This window comes from Mus musculus, chromosome 2 (assembly GCF_000001635.26).
Source record: "Mus musculus strain C57BL/6J chromosome 2, GRCm38.p6 C57BL/6J".
NCBI lineage: Eukaryota > Metazoa > Chordata > Mammalia > Rodentia > Muridae > Mus > Mus musculus.
Window position 1 is genome coordinate 180,212,557 of NC_000068.7, and position 20,442 is coordinate 180,232,998.

General features: G+C 55.2%; 1 protein-coding gene and 1 long non-coding RNA gene across 5 annotated transcripts in view; one reads left to right on the plus strand and one right to left on the minus strand.

Moving 5' to 3' along the window:
* Positions 1-13,348, minus strand: part of Lama5 (laminin, alpha 5) — a 49,532-nt gene extending 36,184 nt beyond the window's left edge. The window contains exons 1-2 of one of the 4 annotated variants that reach the window (XR_003950861.1): positions 12,935-13,343; positions 8,670-8,822 (exon numbers count right to left, since the gene is read on the minus strand). Coding sequence is in view for 3 of the 4 variants with exons in the window: in XM_006500575.3 (XP_006500638.1) it covers positions 8,670-8,822; positions 12,935-13,246 (465 nt within the window). In the remaining variant the exon portion in view is untranslated. Of the gene's footprint in view, positions 1-8,669; positions 8,823-12,934 lie in introns of all 4 variants that reach the window. The other 3 variants (XM_006500575.3, NM_001081171.2, XM_017315832.2) reach the window with 3 other exon arrangements.
* Positions 12,063-13,758, plus strand: Gm52542. The gene is made up of 2 exons (XR_003953984.1): positions 12,063-12,127; positions 12,383-13,758. It is a non-coding gene; the product is annotated as a predicted gene, 52542 (long non-coding RNA).
* Positions 13,759-20,442: the final 6,684 nt, after the last annotated feature.

Here is a 20,442-nt window from a genome sequence, read left to right on the forward strand (position 1 = left end):
ATGACTTTTTCAACCCTAGGGACCCCACTGTAGCTGAGGCTGCACCTTCACCAGTGGACTCTCCTGGCAACGACAAGCCTCAGCTTCTGCCCATGACTCCTTCAGTTCTGTAGCTTTTATGACACCAAAGCCAGTACCATGCAGGAGACTCTTTTTTTATTTTATTTTTTTATTTATCTATTATATGTAAGTACACTGTAGCTGTCCTCAGACACTCCAGAAGAGGGAGTCAGATCTCGTTACGGATGGTTGTGAGCCACCATGTGGTTGCTGGGATTTGAACTCCTGACCTTTGGAAGAGCAGTCGGGTGCTCTTACCCACTGAGCCATCTCACCAGCCCCACAGGAGACTCTTATACATTACCAAGTTTAGCTTAAGGAAAAGCCTTGAGGGGCTGGAGAGATGGCTCAACAGTTAAGGGCACTGACTGCTTGACTGCTCTTTGGGAGGCTCTAGGTTCAAATCCCAGCACCCACATGGCAGCTCACAACCGTCTATAACTACAAGATCTGACGCTCTCATGTAGACATACAAGGAGGCAAAACACCAATGCACATAAAATAAAGACAAATACATTTCTAAAAAGACCACGTTTAGATAAGAAAGATAGAAAGAGCCTTGGCCTCTCGGACTGCAGCCGCTGTGTGCTGGCCCTGAGGGAGCGCTTCCCAGACTTCACCTCAGTGATGCGGATTGTTTCCTAAACGATCATGGCTGATTTCTCAGCTCCAACCAGTGAGCATCAAATGTCCCAGGTAAGGTGGAATTTTCACATCTGTGGGGCTGGTTTCTTGTTAACTTCAGTCCCAGAGGACCAGAACCACAGAAGCTCTTCTTGTAGTTTTTGGAAACATGGTTTCTCAGTGTAGCCCTGGCTGTCCTGGAACTCACTCTCTCGGTCCATCAGACAGACCTCGAACTCACATAGATCCATCTGCCTCCACCTCTGAGTGCTGGGATTAAAGGCATACACCTCCACGCCAGGCTAAAACCACAGATTCCTAACTCAAAATACCACATGCATGACTCCAGTAGAGTCTGAGAGGGACTCTCAAGCTTCCTCTGAAATCTCACAAACCGGGCCTTCCACTGTCCACGCCCTCGGCATCCTTATCTTCAAAGGCTTCACCACACTTCAATAAGTATGAGCCCAAAACTCCAAAATTCTCCCCCTTCTTCCCACAAAATAAAGACACAAAAAACAACATGGGTGAGGTCAGCCCAGCAATGCCCTCTCCCTGGTGCCAGCTTCTCTCTTAGTCTGCTCTCTGTCACTGTGCAAAAAACCAATAGAAAGCAACTTGGGGAAAGGATTGGCTTCATCTTACACGGAAGGAAGCCAAGGCAGAAACCAACACTGCTTCCTAGTTTGCTCCCCTTGGTCCTTCTTAAATAACTCAGGCCCACCTGCCTAGGAACAACACCACCCCTAGTGGTCTGGGCCCTTCCACAGCAGTCCATTGCCAAGAAAATGCCCCACAGGCCAATCTGAGGGGGGCAATTCTTCAGCTGAGAATCCTTCTCATAGCTGAGTGGTGGTACATGACTTCAATACCAGCACTCAGGAGGCAGAGGCAGGTGGATCTGAGTTCACTGCCAGCAAGGTCTACAGAGCTAGTTCCAGGACAGGGAGGACTACTCAGAGAAGGGGGTGGGGGTGGGGTGACAGACAGACAGAGAGACACAGACAGAGACACAGAAAGATAGAGACAGAGACACAGAGTCATAGACAGAGACAAACAGACAGACACACACACAGGGACTGACCGACTGCAGGCAGGCAGTGCACCAGGACCCCAGACACAGTTTGAGCAGCCCTTGCTGAGATAAAGGGGTGGGACCAAGCACAGCCACTCTCTCCCAGGGTAGGGGCACAGGCCTATTCACAGGCTGCCAGTTCTGAGGTCATTGTCCACTTCCCTAATGGGGTGGGGGGAGGGCAGGGAGATGCCCCACCCAGCTGGAGGAGGGATTCTGGCCTCTTCAGGGACAACTTACTTTGCACCCTGCCTCATGCCACAGCCTCTTGTGCCCTGTGGCCCCAAACTGAAGGTCAAGCAGGTCCAGCAGGTCTGGGATTGTATAATGACAGAGGGACCCTTGTGAAGAAGACAGGCCAGGGACAGCAATAGGGACACTGGCTGCCCCTGGGAGCTGGCAGCCTGGCCCTCATGAGTCCCTGGGGCCCACCCCCGCCTTTCCCTGGGCCCGGCCCCCGGCTGCACCCTTGCTGGAAGCTCTGGCCTTCCCCAGTCAGCTGGCCCTGCATTTTTCCCAGCTGAGAGCACTTTTACAAACACCAATTCCAAGCTGCTGATGGGCAGAGTAAGGGCACATGGAAACTTCTAAGCCCGGGCTGGGATGGGATGTACTTAGCCACCCACCTCTGTCTACCTGTCAGGTTAAACCTGTCAACTGTCCTCAAGGGCTTGCTGGCCGCAGACACTGGAGGGCAGGAAGGCTATGCCCTCACACCTCTCATCGGTCTCCAACCTGGTCCCTGCTCCCAGGACTACAGCAGTGCCCGAGGTATGACCCGGGAGGGGCACAGACCCCTGGCTTCAGCCCCTCCCCCGCCACGCCTGCTCCTCTCTGCTGCCAAGGCAGCCTGACCTTTCTGCTGCTGCACAGCTCTTTGCAGAGGGAAAAAAATGTCTTTTAAAGCAAAAAGCAAACAAAAGCTGGCGGTTATTTTTAAAATTCTTGCTATTTTGGGGCAGGCACGTCTCCAGGGCAGCAGCCGGGGCCAGGCTCTTGGCCCACCATACCCCTTTACCCCTGTCCAGCCAGATCTCACAGGGCCAAGACTCCAAAGGAGGGGTTGTGCCCATAACCCTGCCTGACAGGGCTGGCAAGCATCCCATGAGCCAAGCTGGCCATCCCCAGTGGGAATACAGGGCAGGCTCCAGGTTCAAGGGACCATGTGGCCCTATGAAGCCATTTCTGCACCTTAGGGAGAGGGAAAGGTACACGGAGAAGCATCCAACATTAAAACTCCATGATATGAAGAATCCAGGACCCCAATGAGAAGATGGACTTGTCTCCTGGGTGGACAGAGGTGGAGCCAAAGTCGCCAACCCTAGAACCACCTGGCACAAGAGTGGAAGGAAGGCCAAGGAAAAAGCCAGCTGGCAGTTAAGAACATTGACTACTCTTTTAAAGGTCCCAGGTTCAAATCCCAGCACCCACACGGCAGCTCACATCTGTCTGTGGCTCCAAGATCTGACACCTTCACACAGACACACATGCAGGCAAAACACCAATGCACATAAAGTGAAAAAGGCAAGTGGGTTTGGACATCACACATGTGAGGGTGAGAGGAGAACTGGTGGGGGCCTCCCAGGCCCTGCGATGTAGGCACACACAAGGTAAACCTCCTGGCAGGCAACATCCTAAAGGCAGATACCACTTCACTAAGAGGGAGGCTACAACCGGTGCCTCCAGGGAAGGAGCAGCAATCTGCCCTGAGTTTACAGCCTAGTTCTCCCCTGGCCCCAGGGTCTAGGGAGCCCCAGGCTGGGTGTAGGTGGCTGTGACCTATCCTGGGCTGAGGGGACCAACCCACAGTTCTAGTGGAGTGACTCAGCGGGTGGCCTGTGACTCAGCCTGGACCCTGCAGGAAGAAGGCCCATTGCCAATTCCCGGGGACAGGCCAGGGTCCCAAGCGGTGCTGGGCGGAGGCAGGAAGCCCTTCCTAGCCCTAGGCATCCGGCTAATGCCCTGACCACTCCCTTCAGATCAAGCTAGGGCACCTGGACCTTCTGAGCCCTCTAAGACCTTGAGGAGTCCAGTCCAGCCCTCAGTCTCTGTCTTTCTCCACCATGATCACCTAGAAATCTGCTGCCACCAGACGAAGCTGCATTGGCACAGCCATGATAGGGTCTTCTCAGGCTAACAGCTGGGTTAAAAAGGCAGAGCTATCCCTTCAACAGACCAGGGAGTCCAGAAACAGGCACTGTGTGGACTCCACCCCAAGAGTTGGGGGAATGGAAAAGCCCTGGGAGGCACCAAGCAAGCCCACCACTCAAAATCAGGAATAAAAACAAATAAAATGGAACCTGGGTGCCACTTAGTGATGGGGTGTTTGCTTACTGGCATGGGAGGGCCTGGGAAGACTGCAAGAGTCAAATAATACAGTAAGAGCAAGGGATGGAGGTTGGGGTGGTAGCTCATGCCTGTAATCTTAGCACCCAGGAGGTCGAGAGGCAAAGGGTTCAAGGTCATCCTTGGCTACTTAACATGTTCAAGGCCAGCCTGGGCTACTTAACAGGTCCAGCCTGGGCTACGAGATGCTATCTAATAAAAATTACAAAAAAATAAAAACTGTGGTACACACCAAGAACAGATAGCTGCCTGGGGCCACAGGTGTGTTGTAAGCCCAGCAGAGAGAACGGGCAGAGGGGACGGCAGGTTGTCAACTGGGGGGGGGGGGCAGCTAAGCAGATACCAAACAGCCCTTAACACCCCAGCTGGCCTGAGCTCTCAGCCCCTCCTGCCTGTGTGGATCAGCCTGGTCAGGCCAGAAGGTCAGAGTGGGGCAGAGGAAGTAGAGTTGATCCCAAGGGGACCCCCCACGGCTGAAACCCAAACAGTTTAGTCTCCACTGAGAGGCACTGTGAGCTCAGAGAGGCCAGCACAGTGGAGTTTGTTTAAAACCACAGAAAACAGGAAGGCTTTGGGGGCTTCCAGGGCATGGGGGGGGGGGGAACGGGGGTCAGAGAGGGTGACTTAGGAGTGTGCATCGTTCTACTCAGAGTGTGAAGGGACCACTGCGAGAGAGACAGCAGTATGTGGCTACTGAGAGCCAGTGTGGCAGCAAAGGAGCAGCGAGAGTATCCAAAGCCCTGGGTTGGGTCCTCTTCTGATCAGGGGGGAGTGAGAAGGGGGAAGGGGTGGGTAGGAGGAGGCCACAGAGGGCAAAGGGGAGAGGAGAAGTAGGGGAGGGAGTTGACAGAGGAGACCTAAAGGGAGGCAGAAGGGGTTGGGGGAGAAGAAGATAAGATGGAGAGGTATGCACGCAGTGTGAGCATGAAGCAAGCAGTAAGGGAAGGAAGGTGGCTCCAACCCAGGGTTGGTCTGAGAACCTGCCTGCACAGACCCCTACTCTACCCTACCCCTGCGAGTCCAGCTCAAGGAGTCAGACTGGCACAACCCTGCACCTGTCCTGGCCACTGGACTCTGTAACTTGTAACTTAAGCCTGGCCATGACTACACTTCCTGCCACTTCCCTGGACAACCCAAGCGGTCTCAGGACATTGGCCACATGGCTGTGTGCCCAGCCAGGCCCAGGGAGCCATGCCAGAAGCTTCAGCTTCATGACCACTAGCAAGTGGCCCGAGACCTATCCATAGAGCCCCAACCGGAGGGAAGCAAGACAGGGCGAGCCTGCAGGACACCTGACGGTCGATGTGCCACCTCGCATGCACTTCATTGTCCCAGTCTCAGAGAAGACGATGTGGGGCAGGGGGCAAGATCCAGGTCATAAAGCCATCCCTGGGGCACAGGCCCCTCGTCCTAGCCTTAACCAGCTTTAACTGGCTCAGCCCTCATCCTAAGTGCCCTCACTGTCCCTGTCTAGACCACCCCCTTCCTTGCCCTCAGCCTGGCACCTCCAATGTGTCCTGCAGTTCAAGGCCTTTGGGGCTGGGACCCGTGTAGCGTGTACACTAGAAGGAAGAAAAGAAGACCCTATATTAGGAAGGAGACTAACACTCCTCACCTCTTTGAGCTGACCTGGGAAAGGGAGCAGATGCTACAGGCGAAGAGGAACCATAGCTGATAACCCCGGTGCAGTCAGGTTTCAAGGGGGACAATGGAGGAAGAGGACATGGGCCAACTCATCCCTGCCTGCTGGGGGGTTGCCATGAGGCCTGAGCCTGGTTCCCTGGCACAGGGTCGGACTCTGGAGAGAACAACCTGACTGCTGGGCCCCAGAAACTTCCAGATAAACACAAGGAGATAAAAGAGTCCCTCTCAACCCTTGGCAAATCAGGCTGGGTTTCAGGAAACTTCCTTTGTCCTCAGCTGAAACCTCTTCCAGGGGACCCTCCCTGACAGAAAGACTCCTCTTTTAAGCTCCAGTAAGTGCCCAGTCTCTCCTAGGTGTTCTAGATGCTCCCAGACAGGTGTGGTGGGGACCAGCCCTTCCAAGGTCAGTGCCAGCTTTGGACTCACACACCAGGGCATAAGATCCAGGGCAGTCTAGCAGCCCAAGCCCGCCCTCCCCAGCCTGTAAGGCTCCCTGCCAGCCACCCCCACCCCCTTCCCAGGGCATCCGCTTTCACCAGAACAAAGGCGCCTGACCAGGCGCTTCCTGATGCTTCCTGAAGGAGCCAAAGCCCAGGGCTAGCGCCTTAGAGGACCTCCCAGGCCTGCAGCACAGAACCCAGGAAGAACTTCCTCATGAAATGCTGGAGTCAGTCTGCCTGCCCCAATCCCAGAGCTTCCTGCCCCTGCCATGGCTGCTAGTCATTGGGCTAGCTGTGACAGGAGCTATAGTGGACAGAGAGAGAAGTGACTGGTGGTGGGCTCTTCTCAGAGGTGGATGGAAAGGCTGTCCTTCCCCTGCCTCATGGTAAAACTGAGACTCAAAGAGACAAGACGCTCATGCATGAAGCGCTCTCCTAGCTTGGAAAAACCCAAGGCCCAAGGAGGAGATGTGAGGATGGTTCTGGGCCCTGGAGGTACAGAGTCCACACTTTGTCAGGAAGACACTTTGTCAGGAAGGCAGTCCACCACTGTTCCCCCTCCCACACAACACTTGGGCATAGTGCCCACCTGCTCTGTAGGCAATCTGAAGTTGCCATGGAGATAGGGCCCCCTCTCCTCAGCGCTACCCCAACTCTTGCTTCCTAAGGTGCAGCCAAGCAAGACAGGGAAGGAGAGCACGGGTACCCACTTGTTACCCACACCGACGGACAATTCAACACGCGCCCTCCCATGGGAGTCCCACTTCTGTACCAAAGAAGAAAGTGGCTTAAGGTTCAAGTGGTTCGTGAGAACCCCTAAGCTCCGGGGTACAGGAATTCAGAGATGGAAAGCTGGGAGATCGAGACCAAACCAGACCAAACGACCCCAGGGCAGTGGCCTCCTCCCTTTCCCCTTCCTCTCTACAATGGCTGCCGGAGCACAGTTGTGGATTGGAACACAGTTGTGGATCGGTTCCCCTGAAGTTCAAGACCACTTGCTGAGATCCAGCCTGCTCTCCAGCTGGCTGCCTGTCCTCAGGCTACCAGGTGGGAAGCAGATACCTTCCTCAAAGGCCTGCCCTTGCAGGCCTTTGCCTGGCTGTGGAGACCTTACTCTGCCTCACCTCTCATCCCCTCCCACCTCAGGTGGCAGAAGGCACACAGGTCCAGGAAGGAGCAGAGGCCAGCTGCGTTGTGGTATAGGCATGGAGACACAAGTCTCTGAACTGGCAGAATCGTGTGTAGGATCAACCAGCCCCAGCCCAGCTTCATCTACACACCTCACTCTGGTCCCAGGGAGCCTCAACGTGTCCACCATTCCCACAAGCCAGGATCCCAGTGGACTAAGACACAGCTACATGAGTGTGGCCCAGTCCTGGAGTGACACCAGAGTCCCCAGACCCTGTTCACCTTTGGGTGGCTTGCCTATCATGGAGAAACAGCCTGATCTACCCTCCTGCCTGAACCGGAGCCTGGAGGGCCTATGAGGGTTCAGAGCTGGCAGTGTGGGTTCAGTCACTGATCCCCTGACCTAAAGGTGGTCACCGAAGCACAGGTATCTCAGGAATGTTCATTTCTACCGGGCTTCCTCCACATTCCTGCGCCCCGCCCATCTCCACCAAGAATTCCTCAGAGTAAACACACCAGGGAGCCTCTGAGGGCACAGGGGCCCCAAGCAGGTCTGCTACACCTCCGTGTGGCGTGTGGTCAGCACTTGGCCCTACCAACACCGGTGTGGCACCTGGGGGTGTCCCATTCACTCCCCACTTTGCCCATATACATCCGGGGATACTGAAGAACAAAGATGGCCACTGTTGGCTTACAGGCAATTCCGCTAGACTCCTCCCAAGGACCTAGCAACGGCTTATGGCAGACATTATCTGCCACCAGGTGTGAGTGGTACACCAGGCGGCATATAAAAGGACTGCTTGCTACCCCACCCTCTTTTCTCTCTATTCCCTTGTGTTCCCAGCTGGTCTCTCTTTCTTTCCCCCTGTCTTTCTTTCTGTCTTTTTCTGACCTCCTTTCTCTGCTTTCATGGCTCTGCTTCCGTCTGTCTACCTCTACAAGGTTCTCATTCCGCTCCTTCAAATAAATCTCCCTTTTTTTGTTTTTTTGTTTTTCAAGACAGGGTTTCTCTGTATAGCCCTGGCTGTCCTGGAACTTACTTTGTAGACCAGGCTGGCCTTAAACTCAGAAATCCGCCTGCCTCTGCCTCCCAAGTGCTGGGATTAAAGGCGTGTGCCACCACCACCCGGCTCAAATAAACCTCCCTTATATCAGGTCTGTCTCATGGCGCGAATTCTTGGGGGACACCTTGATATGGGCCCATCAGGTACCCTCTCCCCACCCCGGCAGCCACATTATACATTATAACATCCACCCACAGGCCTTTGCCTGTGCTGGCCCTGCTCCCAGCAGCCCTGCCGGCCATGGGCTTTGTCTCCCAGGATGGTGACCTCACCAAAAATGAACCCTACCTGGCCCAGGTCCAGTGTGACGTTGACCTCATTGTACTCCAGGCCACGGGACAGGGGTGGGCTCTGCCACCAGCGCTCCGTGCCATCGATGGCGTTGCTCACAGGGTGTGCCTTGTTGCTGTTGGCAGCTGTACAGATGTCACAGTACTGGCCCTGCAGGGAGAAGATGACCAGATGACCAAGAAAGGCTAAGCACCCCCTTTCTCCCCGAGAGCCACCATCTTGCCATATGAACCTTTGGTCCCAAAACACCGTTCTCTGTTCTCAACTTTCAGCTCCTCATCTTTCAGTCAGTCAAGAGGTATGGCTCACACTACAGAAGCGGCATCTGAGGGGACACGGGCTTTAGGTGAGAAAAATCAAGGCGAGCCTCGATGGGAAGGCAGCTTCAAGAGGCTCTGGGCAGAGAGCTGGCTACTGGAAAGGCTCTAGGATTGATGCAGCCAAAGAGCAAAGAAGGCAAAAGCAGGTAAGATCGCCCCACCCCTCCCACCTACCACTCTCCTTGGTGGTCATCCTACCACCAGGGACTTGGTAGTAGGGATGAGAAATGGGTTGATAGTATAGTATGGGAAGGGGAGGGAGTTAACAACATGGGATTGGGGGATGGGGTTGATAGTATGGGATAGGAGAAAGAGGTTGGTAGTAGGGGAGGAAATGGGGTTAACAGTATGGGATTGGAGGGATGGGTTGATAGTAGGGATGAGGGAGGGGGATGGAGAGGTTGATACTATAGGGGCAGGAATGAAAGAGTAAGAAAGGTAGAGCTGTTAGGAAGAAGGATCGACTGGAGAAGAGGGTTCATGAGGGAAACAGATGTCCCCAGCTCCCAGTCTGTGCCTGGAGACACACCCAGCAGTCTAGTACTTCCTAGATTGGGTCTCCAGAGATAAGAATTAAGCAGGTTTTGAGGATGGGAGGGGGTGGGATGCTGCTAGAATGTAAATATTCCTGCCAAGTGGCAGTGGCAGCAGAGCCTGGGACTCCCAGCCGCCATTTCTGCCCTATGGGACAAAGCCACAAGTCAAGGTGCCCTGGGACCCTCAGTGTCCCCATCTGCAGGGCAGGGATAGGGTTGTGCTGCTGAAGATGTCACCGCCAGGATCACACACAGGGCCTGGCAGCTGCTTCAGTCACAACCTAGCCACCTGCTGGAGCCTGTAGGAAGTCACAGCCTAGCCCTGGGTGGCTGTTCCTGGTGGGGGAGGGGCGGGGCCATGGATCCCAGCCAGGAGAGCCCCCGCCCCCTATACTCCAGGGAAACCAAACCTGTCCTACACAAAGACTGCACTGGAGACGTGACAGGACTGCGGCCCAGAATGTGACCCTACCCCTCCCAGACTGAGGGTACAGAACAGAACTTCTTTCTGAAGAGGTTGGGGTGTGGAGAACCCTGGCCCCGATTGGGAGGTCTCAGTGGCAACAGAGCCTCCAGTCCCCACGTACACACAGTAGGCTTTGCCTCCCTGGAAGTCCAGCTAGCTCCAGATTTCCACCTTATGCATCCATTCCTAGGGTTGTTTGTGGCTCCCCAAACCCCATGTGTTGACCTCTGGGGAACTCCTGCCAGGCAGCCTGTATAGAGAGAGCACGGTGCTCTCTTGATCTTGGTTTAGATATCATCCCCTGGGCATTGTCCTGGACCACCCCAGCTGACTTGCACCCTGCCAGGCACTGTCTGTTATGTTTATCCCATCATACAAACTATCTGGCTAGTTCTCCTGCCCCCCACCCCCAGCTCTTTGGTGTTAGATAACACCTTCCTTGCTCCACCACCCCCAGGCTGTGGCTCAGAGGGGCTAGGACAATCATAACCCTAAATGAGCCAGTCTGTCAGTCCTAAATGATGATCCCCAACCTGCAACCTGTGTGTCCCCAGCTCTCAGAGCCATGGGACGGAGCAGAGCAGAGGAGGACCCTGCCCCATGGGTGCCAAGCAGGGTGGGGTGGGCATGCCTCCTAGGGAGGCTTCTTGTGGTCCAGACCGTGAGGAACATGATCATACTGCCCCAGGAGTCAGGCCCAGGCTCAGGGATACAAGGTGGGCACCTGGGAGTCCAGGAGTCCAGGGAAGTCAGTGTGTGCCTCCTTCGAGCCAACAGAGAGGGGCTGGAGAGTTGGGAAACCACAGTGAGACTCTCCAATCAGCTCTTCACTGAGCAGTAAGCCACAAGCACCCTTGGTGGTCTGGATTTCCCCTACTGACCTCTGGCTCACAGCAGACAGGGCTGGGAAACTAGGCTTCCTCCACCCCCTGGCACAGAGGGTCCTGCCAGGAACAGAACTAGGAAACATAGGAGCTGATTAGGACTTTCCCTTCCACTGAGTCATGCTCTATGTGAGGCCAGCAGAGTTGTGATGCCCATGGGGAGGGCAGGAGAACCAAGCCACTCTCCATCTTGCCCAGAGGCCCTGTAGGACTCTCGGGCTCCTATCCGGGATAACCAGTCCCTCTTTTGTTGCCATAAAGGGTCCCTGACTCCTTGGGGACAATCTGTGACTCTCATGCCTAACCCCTTGATTCAGCCATTGCTGAAGCAGCTGCAATTTCTACTTTCTCACCAAGGAGGTGCAGCAGAGAGGGGCTGTAACTTCTGACCACCTGGCTGGACCTTTGCCACTATAAAGAGGTAATAACAATTTGTGCAGAATCAGATCCATCTGAGCCAGTGACCCTCCGAGAAGGCCTGTGCACTAGCAGAGCAGGATCGGTGGTCCAGGACCAGGATGTGCAAAAGGAGTTGAGTTCCCTTCCCAGAGAATAACAATTACTATGTAAGCAGAGATAAAGGCCCTGGGATCCCAGGCAGTCCCTCTGGGTCAGGACAGATCCCTACAGGGCCCCCTCCTGAGACTCAGCTCCCTGAAGCCATATACTGAGCAACGCTGGCCAAGAGACACCTCACTTCTGTTTTTTTTGTTTGTTTGTTTTTTGTTTTTTCGAGACAGAGTTTCTCTGTGTAGCCCTGGCTGTCCTGGAACTCACTCTGTAGACCAGGCTGGCCTCGAACCCAGAAATCCACCTGCCTCTGCCACCGGTCCCCTCCTGCCTAGGTGCTGGGATTAAAGGCCTGCGCCACCACCGTTTGATGGCACCTCACTTCTGAACGCTCGCCTCAGACGGATCCTGCTCTGACTTGTAAAGCTTCAAAAACAAGTGTTTATACCTTCCCAGGCCTCAGTTTCCCTGTCTCTGATGGCCCACACCTGCTCTTACTCTGAGACTGCAAGGGAACCAGAGCGCAGGGAGCCCGGCCCTTCTCAACTCCCCCTCCCCACTTGGAGGCCCGAGAACAGGCGGGGTGGGCAGGCAAGGAGGGTGGTGGCCAGGTAAACCAGAAAACAGAACTGAATTCCTTCACCGCTCCCCTTTCTCCACCCCGACGAATCCGTTTTTTCAGCTATTCTTTCCCTCGCCAGCCTCCTTCCAGGAACGTGGAAGCAGGTCCCTAGAGAAGGTAGCTAAAGTTACCAGGCCCTAATGGCTCCCAACTCCTTAGGTCCCTAACGTGAGGCAGGAGTCCTGCGGGGGGGGGGGGGGGGACAACGTGGCCCACCTGCAGGCTCAGCCTGAAAGGCAGGGCTCAGGAGAGTCCTTAGGTACAGAATCCACATCTCCCGGGAGACTAAAGCCCCAGAGCCTACCACCTGCTGGGCAGGGGGCTCCTCCACGATGGCCCACAGGTGTTAGCGCTCTCCACCTCCTTCTGAAGTTCCCAGATCCCAAGCAAAGAAGCTTCTTCAACTTTTGGCTGAGACAGTGAGACCCAACACCAGGAGAAACCGGCGATGGTGCGGCTTCCGCGCTCATTCCGTCCCTATCCGGGAGGCCAACAGGTTCCTGCCTGTCCCGGGGTAACAAGGAGCTCCCGCCCCCTCCTCACAGTCAGCGGGCACCCTGGCCAAGTTCCGCCCACGCAGGGATCCCGGACTTACGGCTGCCGAGGACTGATCACCGGTCCCCTCCTGCCTAGGTCACCCCCCCACCCCCACCCCCGAGCTTCACCAGCCCCAGGGGCCCTTGGTCCGCGAGTCGGACACTTCATTGGCTCTTCCAGAGGCACGTGCCGTGTCTGCACGAGTTTCGGTAGCCGCATCAGGGTCCCCCTTAGTCCATCAAAACATGGGGCCAGGGAGTCTTGGTGGGAGAGTCAGTCCGTACTTACTCTCCCCAGCACTGGGAGCCCCTACGAGATGTCTGGGTTCCGGCGCTAGAGGTGGACCACCACAGGATGGTGTAACCAGCTCCTCCGTGCCGCGCTCACCTGGATTGTCTGATTGGGATCTCCGCCAGCCACCGGACCCCCAACCAGCTTGCAGTAGAGGTCCTCGGTGGGGCGTGAGACACTGCGCGTCGGGGCCTCCTCGCCGCAGGTCGCGGACGCGGTGATGCGAGCGCCCTCCGCCAGGTTGAAGTAGGGCGGGTGCAGGCTGAAGCCATCGCCCCCGGGAGTGCGCGCCTCGCCTACCAGCGCCAGTCCAGCCAGCAGCAGTAGCAGCGGCCGTGGCGCGGGGCTCCGGGGGCCAAGAGCGCCCGGTGCGCTCCCCGCGCAGAGCTGCCCTCCGCGCTTCGCCATTTTCCTGCTGGGGGCTGCGGCTCTAGGGACAGCGCGCACCGCAGGAGCCCGGCAAGTCTAGTTTGGGGCGGCCGGTCCCGCTGGCCCCGCCTGTCCGAGGACGTCAGGCCCCGCCCAGGCCCGCCTGGCGCCCGAGCCTTATGCCCTGGAGAGGGGGTTGGGGGAGGGCATAAGAGAGGGGGCGGCCTGGGGACCTTAACCCTTCCGACCCCGGCCAGACCAGCGTCCTGGAAGGGGCACCTGCTGGCCGCCCGCCAGGCCGCGGGAACTTGGCGCTACTGAGCCTTTCCTCTCTCCCAGGTGGTGGCTTCGATCCCCACTGAGACCCCTTGCTTTTTCCGTGGATGTTCAGGACCCCAGCATGCCGGGCCTGCCTCTACCCGCCCAGCGGCTCCTGTTTTTGTTTCCCTAACTTCAAACAGGTCTCAGCCACCTGGCGCCTCCCCGTTGCCCTAGCCTGTTACTCTCTTCCTTCCCTGTTGGTATTTGAATAAACTGTGTGTAGCTGTGGATGGGGACCCAGAGGAGATGTGATCTGCAAATGGTGGGGGGGGGGGGGGTGGAGAAGACCAGACAGGAGGAGACCCCCTACTTCCTCCATTGTTAGGTCGGATTTAGCCCTGTCTACCCCTTTGGGTTTTAAACTCCTCTGCAATAGGGGATCAATACAAGAGCAAAGAAATGACAGGCGCCCACCCATGGAGCATATCCAAGGATGCTCATTGGCCTATAGGTGCCACTCCATAGGCTCCTTGGGAAGCTAAGACTTTGCTTAGACATCTTTCTTTCTTTCTTTCTTTCTTTCTTTCTTTCTTTCTGTTTTTTTGTTTGTTTGTTTGTTTTTTGTTTTTGTTTTTTCGAGACAGGGTTTCTCTGTACTGTATAGCCCTGGCTGTCCTGGAACTCACTTTGTAGACCAGGCTGGCCTCGAACTCAGAAATCCACCTGCCTCTGCCTCCCAAGTGCTGGGATTAAAGGCGCTGGCCACCGCCGCCCGGCTTAGACATCTTTTAAGCAAGCCGTGCCTCTAGCTCCTGTGTTTCTGGGGTACAGTGGGCTCCAGTTGATCTGCCTGGCTGAGTTGCAAACATTGAACGTCCTAGAGGCTTAGCTAAGATGCTTGTGTACCTCATGTCTGCTTCAGCCACAGCCACTGGATTCCCTTCCCTTGGATTCTAGGACCAAACAGGAAAGCCCCCAGGGGTGTAGAGGTCGAACTCAGCAGCAGGGCTAGCAGCTCCCCTTATCTCCTAGCCAGGCCACCATCTCACGTTTTTGGGTAGGACTCCCATTCTTGCTGGTCCTTCTGGATAATCCCAAGGGTCCCAGTGAGTTCCTGAAACACTGCCATCATGTCCTGGCCCAGTTCTGACCCGTAATTGTCTGGAAAATTTGCACCATCCTCCTGCCCTCCTGACTAACCCCCCAGCCTCCTACAAATCTTAAACCCCAAGGGGCTGGGAGGACCCCAGTCTCCGTTGAAAATGCGAGGTCAAGACAAGCTGCCCTCCCTGGATGCTTCCACTTTCCCTCCCCGGAATTCCTCTATAACCTCACTATTAGTTTTCCACCTGGGGGAGGGCAAGGCAGCCGCTTCCCTTTGCTTCGAAGGCTTGGTGTGGGGGAGGGGCTGGCTCCAGAGAGGGCGGGAGACAGGGAGGAATCTGGAATTCAGTAGAGTAGGCTCAGACGCTGATTTAAGACCCCGTGTGAGGCACAGCTGGGGCAGTAGCAGGTTCCCAGATGGCTGGCCCCACCCTACTACTGCCTAGAAGTCCCCCATGCCCGCCAGGAAGCCATTCTCGTTCACGCCTCTACCCTCTTTAGCAGCTGGGGGTCCTAACAGCCTGAGGCTGAGAGATACATTACCAAAGCGTCTGACCTCCGGGCTTGATAGCCTGCTGACTTCAAGGGAGTTTCTCCGGGGTCTAGAGGGCAAAGGTTGTGCCAGTACTCCCCTGAGCCCCCTAGTGGCCAGGCAGGATGTACTTTGGATTGGTCCCAGAGGAGCCAGTGAAAGAGAGGGGGCAGATGGCTGAGAACGTGCCGAGTCAGCCTGTCAGCCAGCACCGGGAGGGTTAAACCCAAGCTAGCTACTTCCCAGCAGACAGCTGGCCCAAGAACAACTGGTGGTGGACGGGGCGGCTGATGCCGGCAGAGGACTCTGTGGCACGGGACTGGTGAAGTGTCCACACACTACCCTGTGGCAGCTGGTCTGCCTGGGCCAGGAGGGAGCAGCTGGATCTGAAGCTAGGGAATGGAGCAAAAGGAGATATCCCACGAGGGTGGGGTACTCTGCCCACTCCATCTCTGTACCCATCCCCTGACAATCCAGACAACATCAGAGGGCCCTGTCCTTGGGAGAGGGTGCCTAGTCTAAAATGAAGTAAGGAGTAAGCTGGCCCAGAGAGGGACGTATGTCAGGAGCGGTCATCACCAAGGTCCAGGCTCAGAGGAAGGCAGAGAGGTCAGCTGCAGCTTGTTGGGGGAAGAAGTCTGGCATGGTTCTATTCCAACAGCATTCCAGGGCTACACGTCAGCCCCTAAGCCACCCAACCTCGGGGGCAGTTGTTGGAAACAAAACCAACGTGAGCTGTCCCTCTCAGCCCTAGAAGCCCACCTTGGGGCTGCCCAGAGGACAAGAGGATAACTCTTGCTCACACTCAAGGGTGTCACTAGGCGTCACAAGCAACAGTAGACAGGCCCCCAGACCCAGACTTCAGGTGGCTGCCACACCCTCCTAGAGAGCTAGCTCTAACTACCTCTTGCTTAGACAAGCCAGGAAGAGGGTCCATTTCCAAGGCCCAGGATGTGTGGAAGCCACATTCCCGTTCTCGAGGCTGCGCTGAGGCCCTTTCAGAGAGCTGATGGTAGAACCTCTGGCCCTGCCCATGGAAGGGAGCCAGGAGCCAGTGGCAAGACTGATTCTGGCAGCTGCTGTCAGCAAGATCCAGCTCTGTCCTCCAAAGATTCAGACTGGACAGATGCCAAAGGGAGTCACAGCCCTGAGAAGCTGACATCAGGATGTCGTAAACCCAAAGGACAGCGTCTGGCCTCTGCTGGTCACTGACTGGCAGAGTAGCACATCGTGTCCCTCCATCAGCACTGTCTTTAAGACAGAGCTGGGAAGCTTAGTAAGAGGGAGGTCCCCAGGCGTGGCACCCTGAGACCCCTCCCCCAGTCTTGGAGAACCCTGTTGCAAGGCTAGCTATCTGATCTAACTTCCCAAAAGTCTCCTGGTTCCCGTACCCATAAGGATGGGGCTGGGGGCTGCTAGACATCTCTGGTCTGAGAGGGGGCCTAGAAACTAGTAACGACTTGTCCCTTCATGAGTTCTTTAGAACCGTCAGGCCCAGGCACCATGAAGACATATGTAAACCTACATACAGTATACTGCCTCATTTCCACACGAGGAACCTAAGAGTCCAAGCAGATCCATCACCTCTGTAGGCAATGAACTCCCTGCCCAGAGCCCTCTGTAACCACTGCAGGCCTGACCCAAGGTAGTCACTGCCCATGGGTGGAGGCCTGATGGGAGGTGGAGGTGGGAGTGATTACTCAGGGGACTGAGTAATAGTGGGCCAGGTCCCCAGGTTTTACACAGGGCTCCTCAAGGTTTCTCTCACTACCCAGCTTCTCTTCTCCGTGGGAGGATGAAGGTGTAACTTTAGCTGGATGCCCTGCAGAGAAGGGCAAGCTTATAGCAGGTACCCAACCTAGGAAGGTCTCCACAAAGTTGTTAATATGATGTTCAAGAATTCACAGTCCAGGGACTGGAGAGATGGCTCAGCAGGTAAGAGCACTGACTGTTCTTCCGAAGGTCCTGAGTTCAAATCCCAGCTACCACATGGTGGCTCACAACTACCTGTAATGAGATCTGACGCCCTCTTCTGGTGTGTCTGAAGACAGCTACAGTGTAACAGTGTACTTATTTATAGTAATAAATAAATCTTTGGGCCGGAGTGAGCGGGGCTGACTGGAGTGAGCAGAGGTCCTAAATTCAATTCCCAACAACCACATGAAGGCTCACAACCATCTGTACAGCTATAATGTGCTCATGTACATCAGGGTTACACAGGGAAACCCTGTCTCAAAAACAAAACAAACAAAAAAAGAATTCAGGGTCCAGTTTTGAGGTTTCCTAACCTTGGTGAGTTTATCTGAGTTGGGGGGGGGGGCATCAGCAGATAGGATGAGGTATCCAGAGCCCAGGGAGTAATGGTTCAGGTCCTGGGGTTCCCCTGCTTCAAGCCCTGGCAGTTCTTAGAGGAAGATCTGAGCTCCCAAAGAGACCCCTCATACTACACCACGTAGTTTCCCCGTAGATCTAGCCACTTCCCAGACTGGGGTAGGGGGTGGGGTGTCTCAGGAACTGGAACAAAGGCCTCCCAGAAGTATCCTTGCCAGAGTATAGACACACCTCTACCTGCCAGCTTACATGCAAGAGGCCCAGCCCTTTGCCTGAGAGACAAGCCAGGTCCTTCAAGGCCCACCAGCTTCCTGGGAAGAGATAGACAATAGGCCTAGGAAAAAAAAGGGGCCTGTCCTTTCATGGTGAGTCTGCCCCTAGGGAACTACCAGGTAGAGAAAGCACCAAGGAATCTCCTGGCACCTGGCTAAGATAAAAGATGCAGGATCTATTGCCTTCCCTGCCCTATCCACACCACTTCCTAGATAGCACCCTGTGAAGCCTGAGGCTCAAACCCATACGGAGAGGGCAAGAGAGACACAATGGAAAAGTAGTGGCATCTGGAGATGCTGTGCTCAGCCCCAAAGCTGTCCTGTGCTTGCCCCCAGTACCAATGCTCCAACAGGCTCCTCCCTGTCCTGCCTGGTCAAACTGGCTCCCATGGGGTAGGTGGGGGTGAGGGCCTGAGAGAAGTGCCCACAGGCGGCCTTATATGGCCAGGAGGCTTATGCTCAGGAGGAATGCTCTCCTGAGGGCAGAGCCTGACTCCAGCAGGGGCAAGGCTTCCTGAGCTGTCAGGACGCTTCCCACGGACCCTGGTGTCCTGGCAGTAGCCCAGCAGGGGAGCCACCCAACAGGACTTGGGAGGATGGGGTCCTCAAATTCAAACTGTGCCAGATTTTCTGCACTGGCAAAAACACAACTGGAGGGCAGCCTACCCCGTCTCACACCCATCAGACAATTCTTTGCCTGGGCCCAGCAGCCTCTGCTCTTTGCCAAGAGCAGCCCCTCTGCCCACCTGCTCCCTCCACCTCTCCTAACCCTCCTCACTCACGTCTCTCTGACTCTCTGGGTTGCTTTCTCAGGCTGCTTTCTGCCTCTCTCTGTCTCTACTTCCATCTTTGTCTATTTCTCTGTCTCTATTACAGTTTCTGTTTCTCTCTGTTTTTGTTTCTTTGTCTCCATGTATCTGTTTGTCTCTCTCTCCATCTCTCTCCAACCCCCTGACCAGTGCTGCCCTAGACCTGCCAAACTCAGCAGCAGGGTCTGGTGTGGCCTTGGAAGGGCTGGGTTGGGCAATGGGACAGTTGCAAGACACAAACACCCTGGGCCCTGAAGCTGACAGGCCTTAGTTCTGTAGCTGCCATAGGGCTGACCTTCTAGAATCTTTTCAGGCCTACAAGTGCACCTGCCCTGCCCTCAGGTCTCCACACTTCAGGGGCTGGTCATGCCAGGACACCAAGATCTTGCCTCACACTGGCACAGATGGATCTAAGCCTGATTCTTATTCACAGTGATCATGGGACATTGCATTATCAGTTAGGTGGCCCCAGACCTTCTTTCACCACTGACGTGCTGTGCTGCCTCAGCTCAGGGAGGACAGTGAGCTGCCCCTGGGAGTTTGCGGTGCTGCTGTATGTCTCCTGTGGTCCCTAAGAAGCCTTTAGCACAGTTTGTAGGAACTAATACCAACATCAGTGGGAAGCAAGTAACAGCCTGAGGTGTGAGAGCCATTAGAAGTGGCAATGTGAACCGGGGCTCACAAAGTCTGAACTGACAATCAGGGAGCCTGCATGGGTCTGACCTAGGTCCTCTGCATATATGTTAAGGTTGTGTAGCTTGGTGTTCTTGTGGGACTCTTAACAGTGGGAGTAGGGGTGCTGTCTCTGTCTCTTTTGCCTGATTTTGGGACCCTTTCCTCCTACTGGGTTGCTTTGTTTAGTCTTAGTGTGAGGTGATGTGCCTGGTATTATTGAAACTTGATACGCCATGTTTGATTGCCATCTCTAGGAAACCTGCCCTTTTCTGAAGAGAAACAGAGAAGGGGTGGATCTAGGGAAGAGGGGAGGTGGAGGAGGGACTGGGAAGAGAGGAAGGAGGGAAAACTGTGGTCAGGATGGAATATATAAGGAGAATAAATTTAAAAAGAAAAAAAATAAATTAAAAAAGAAGTGACTAGCCGGGCAGTGGTGGTTCACGCCTTTAATCCCAGCACTTGGGAGGCAGAGGCAGAGACAGGCAGAGTGAGTTCCAGGACAGCCAGGGCTACACAGAGAAACCCTGTCTCGAAAAAACAAAAAGAAGAAGGAGGAGGAGGAGGAGGAGGAGGAGGAGGAGGAGGAGGAGGCAAAGAAGAAGAAGAAGAAGAAGAAGAAGAAGAGGAGGAGGAGGAGGAGGAGGAGGGAGAGGAGGAGGGAGGGGGAGGAGGAGGAGGGAGAGGAGGAGGAGGGAGAGGAGGAGGGAGGGGGAGGAGGGGGAGGAGGAGACTGTGCCTGGTGGCAGCAGTGCACGCCTTTACCTGGTCTACAGAGTGTACAGAGTGCATTTTAGTATAGCCAGGGCTCACATGGCGTTGAGGCACACATCGGGGCTGAGGGGGCAGGTGTGACCACCATTATACAAAATCCAGATCAGTTTGAGGCCCTGACATAGACTGGAAAACACAGCCAAACTCTGACTCTTGCCTGGGTGGCAAGCTCCTCCGCAAGGGCATAGTGTGTCTGATAAGGGTCTCCTGACTTAAAGGGCGGCAGCACTTTAGAAGACTTGCTGTGCAAGGTTAGCAGGCTGAGACCACTGGCCACAGTGGCTGAGTCATGGGTGTATCCAAGAAGAATGCGGAGGCTTTTCTTGTTAATAAACACTTTATATATCTACATTAAAAATCCAAACCGTAACAAGAGAGAACAGATGACTCTGGTTCACTCAGCCCTGCACACAGGAGCCCCGTGAGGCCGGATGGGTCTGTGAGCCTCAGCACACAGATCAGACTGGCCACATGACCTGT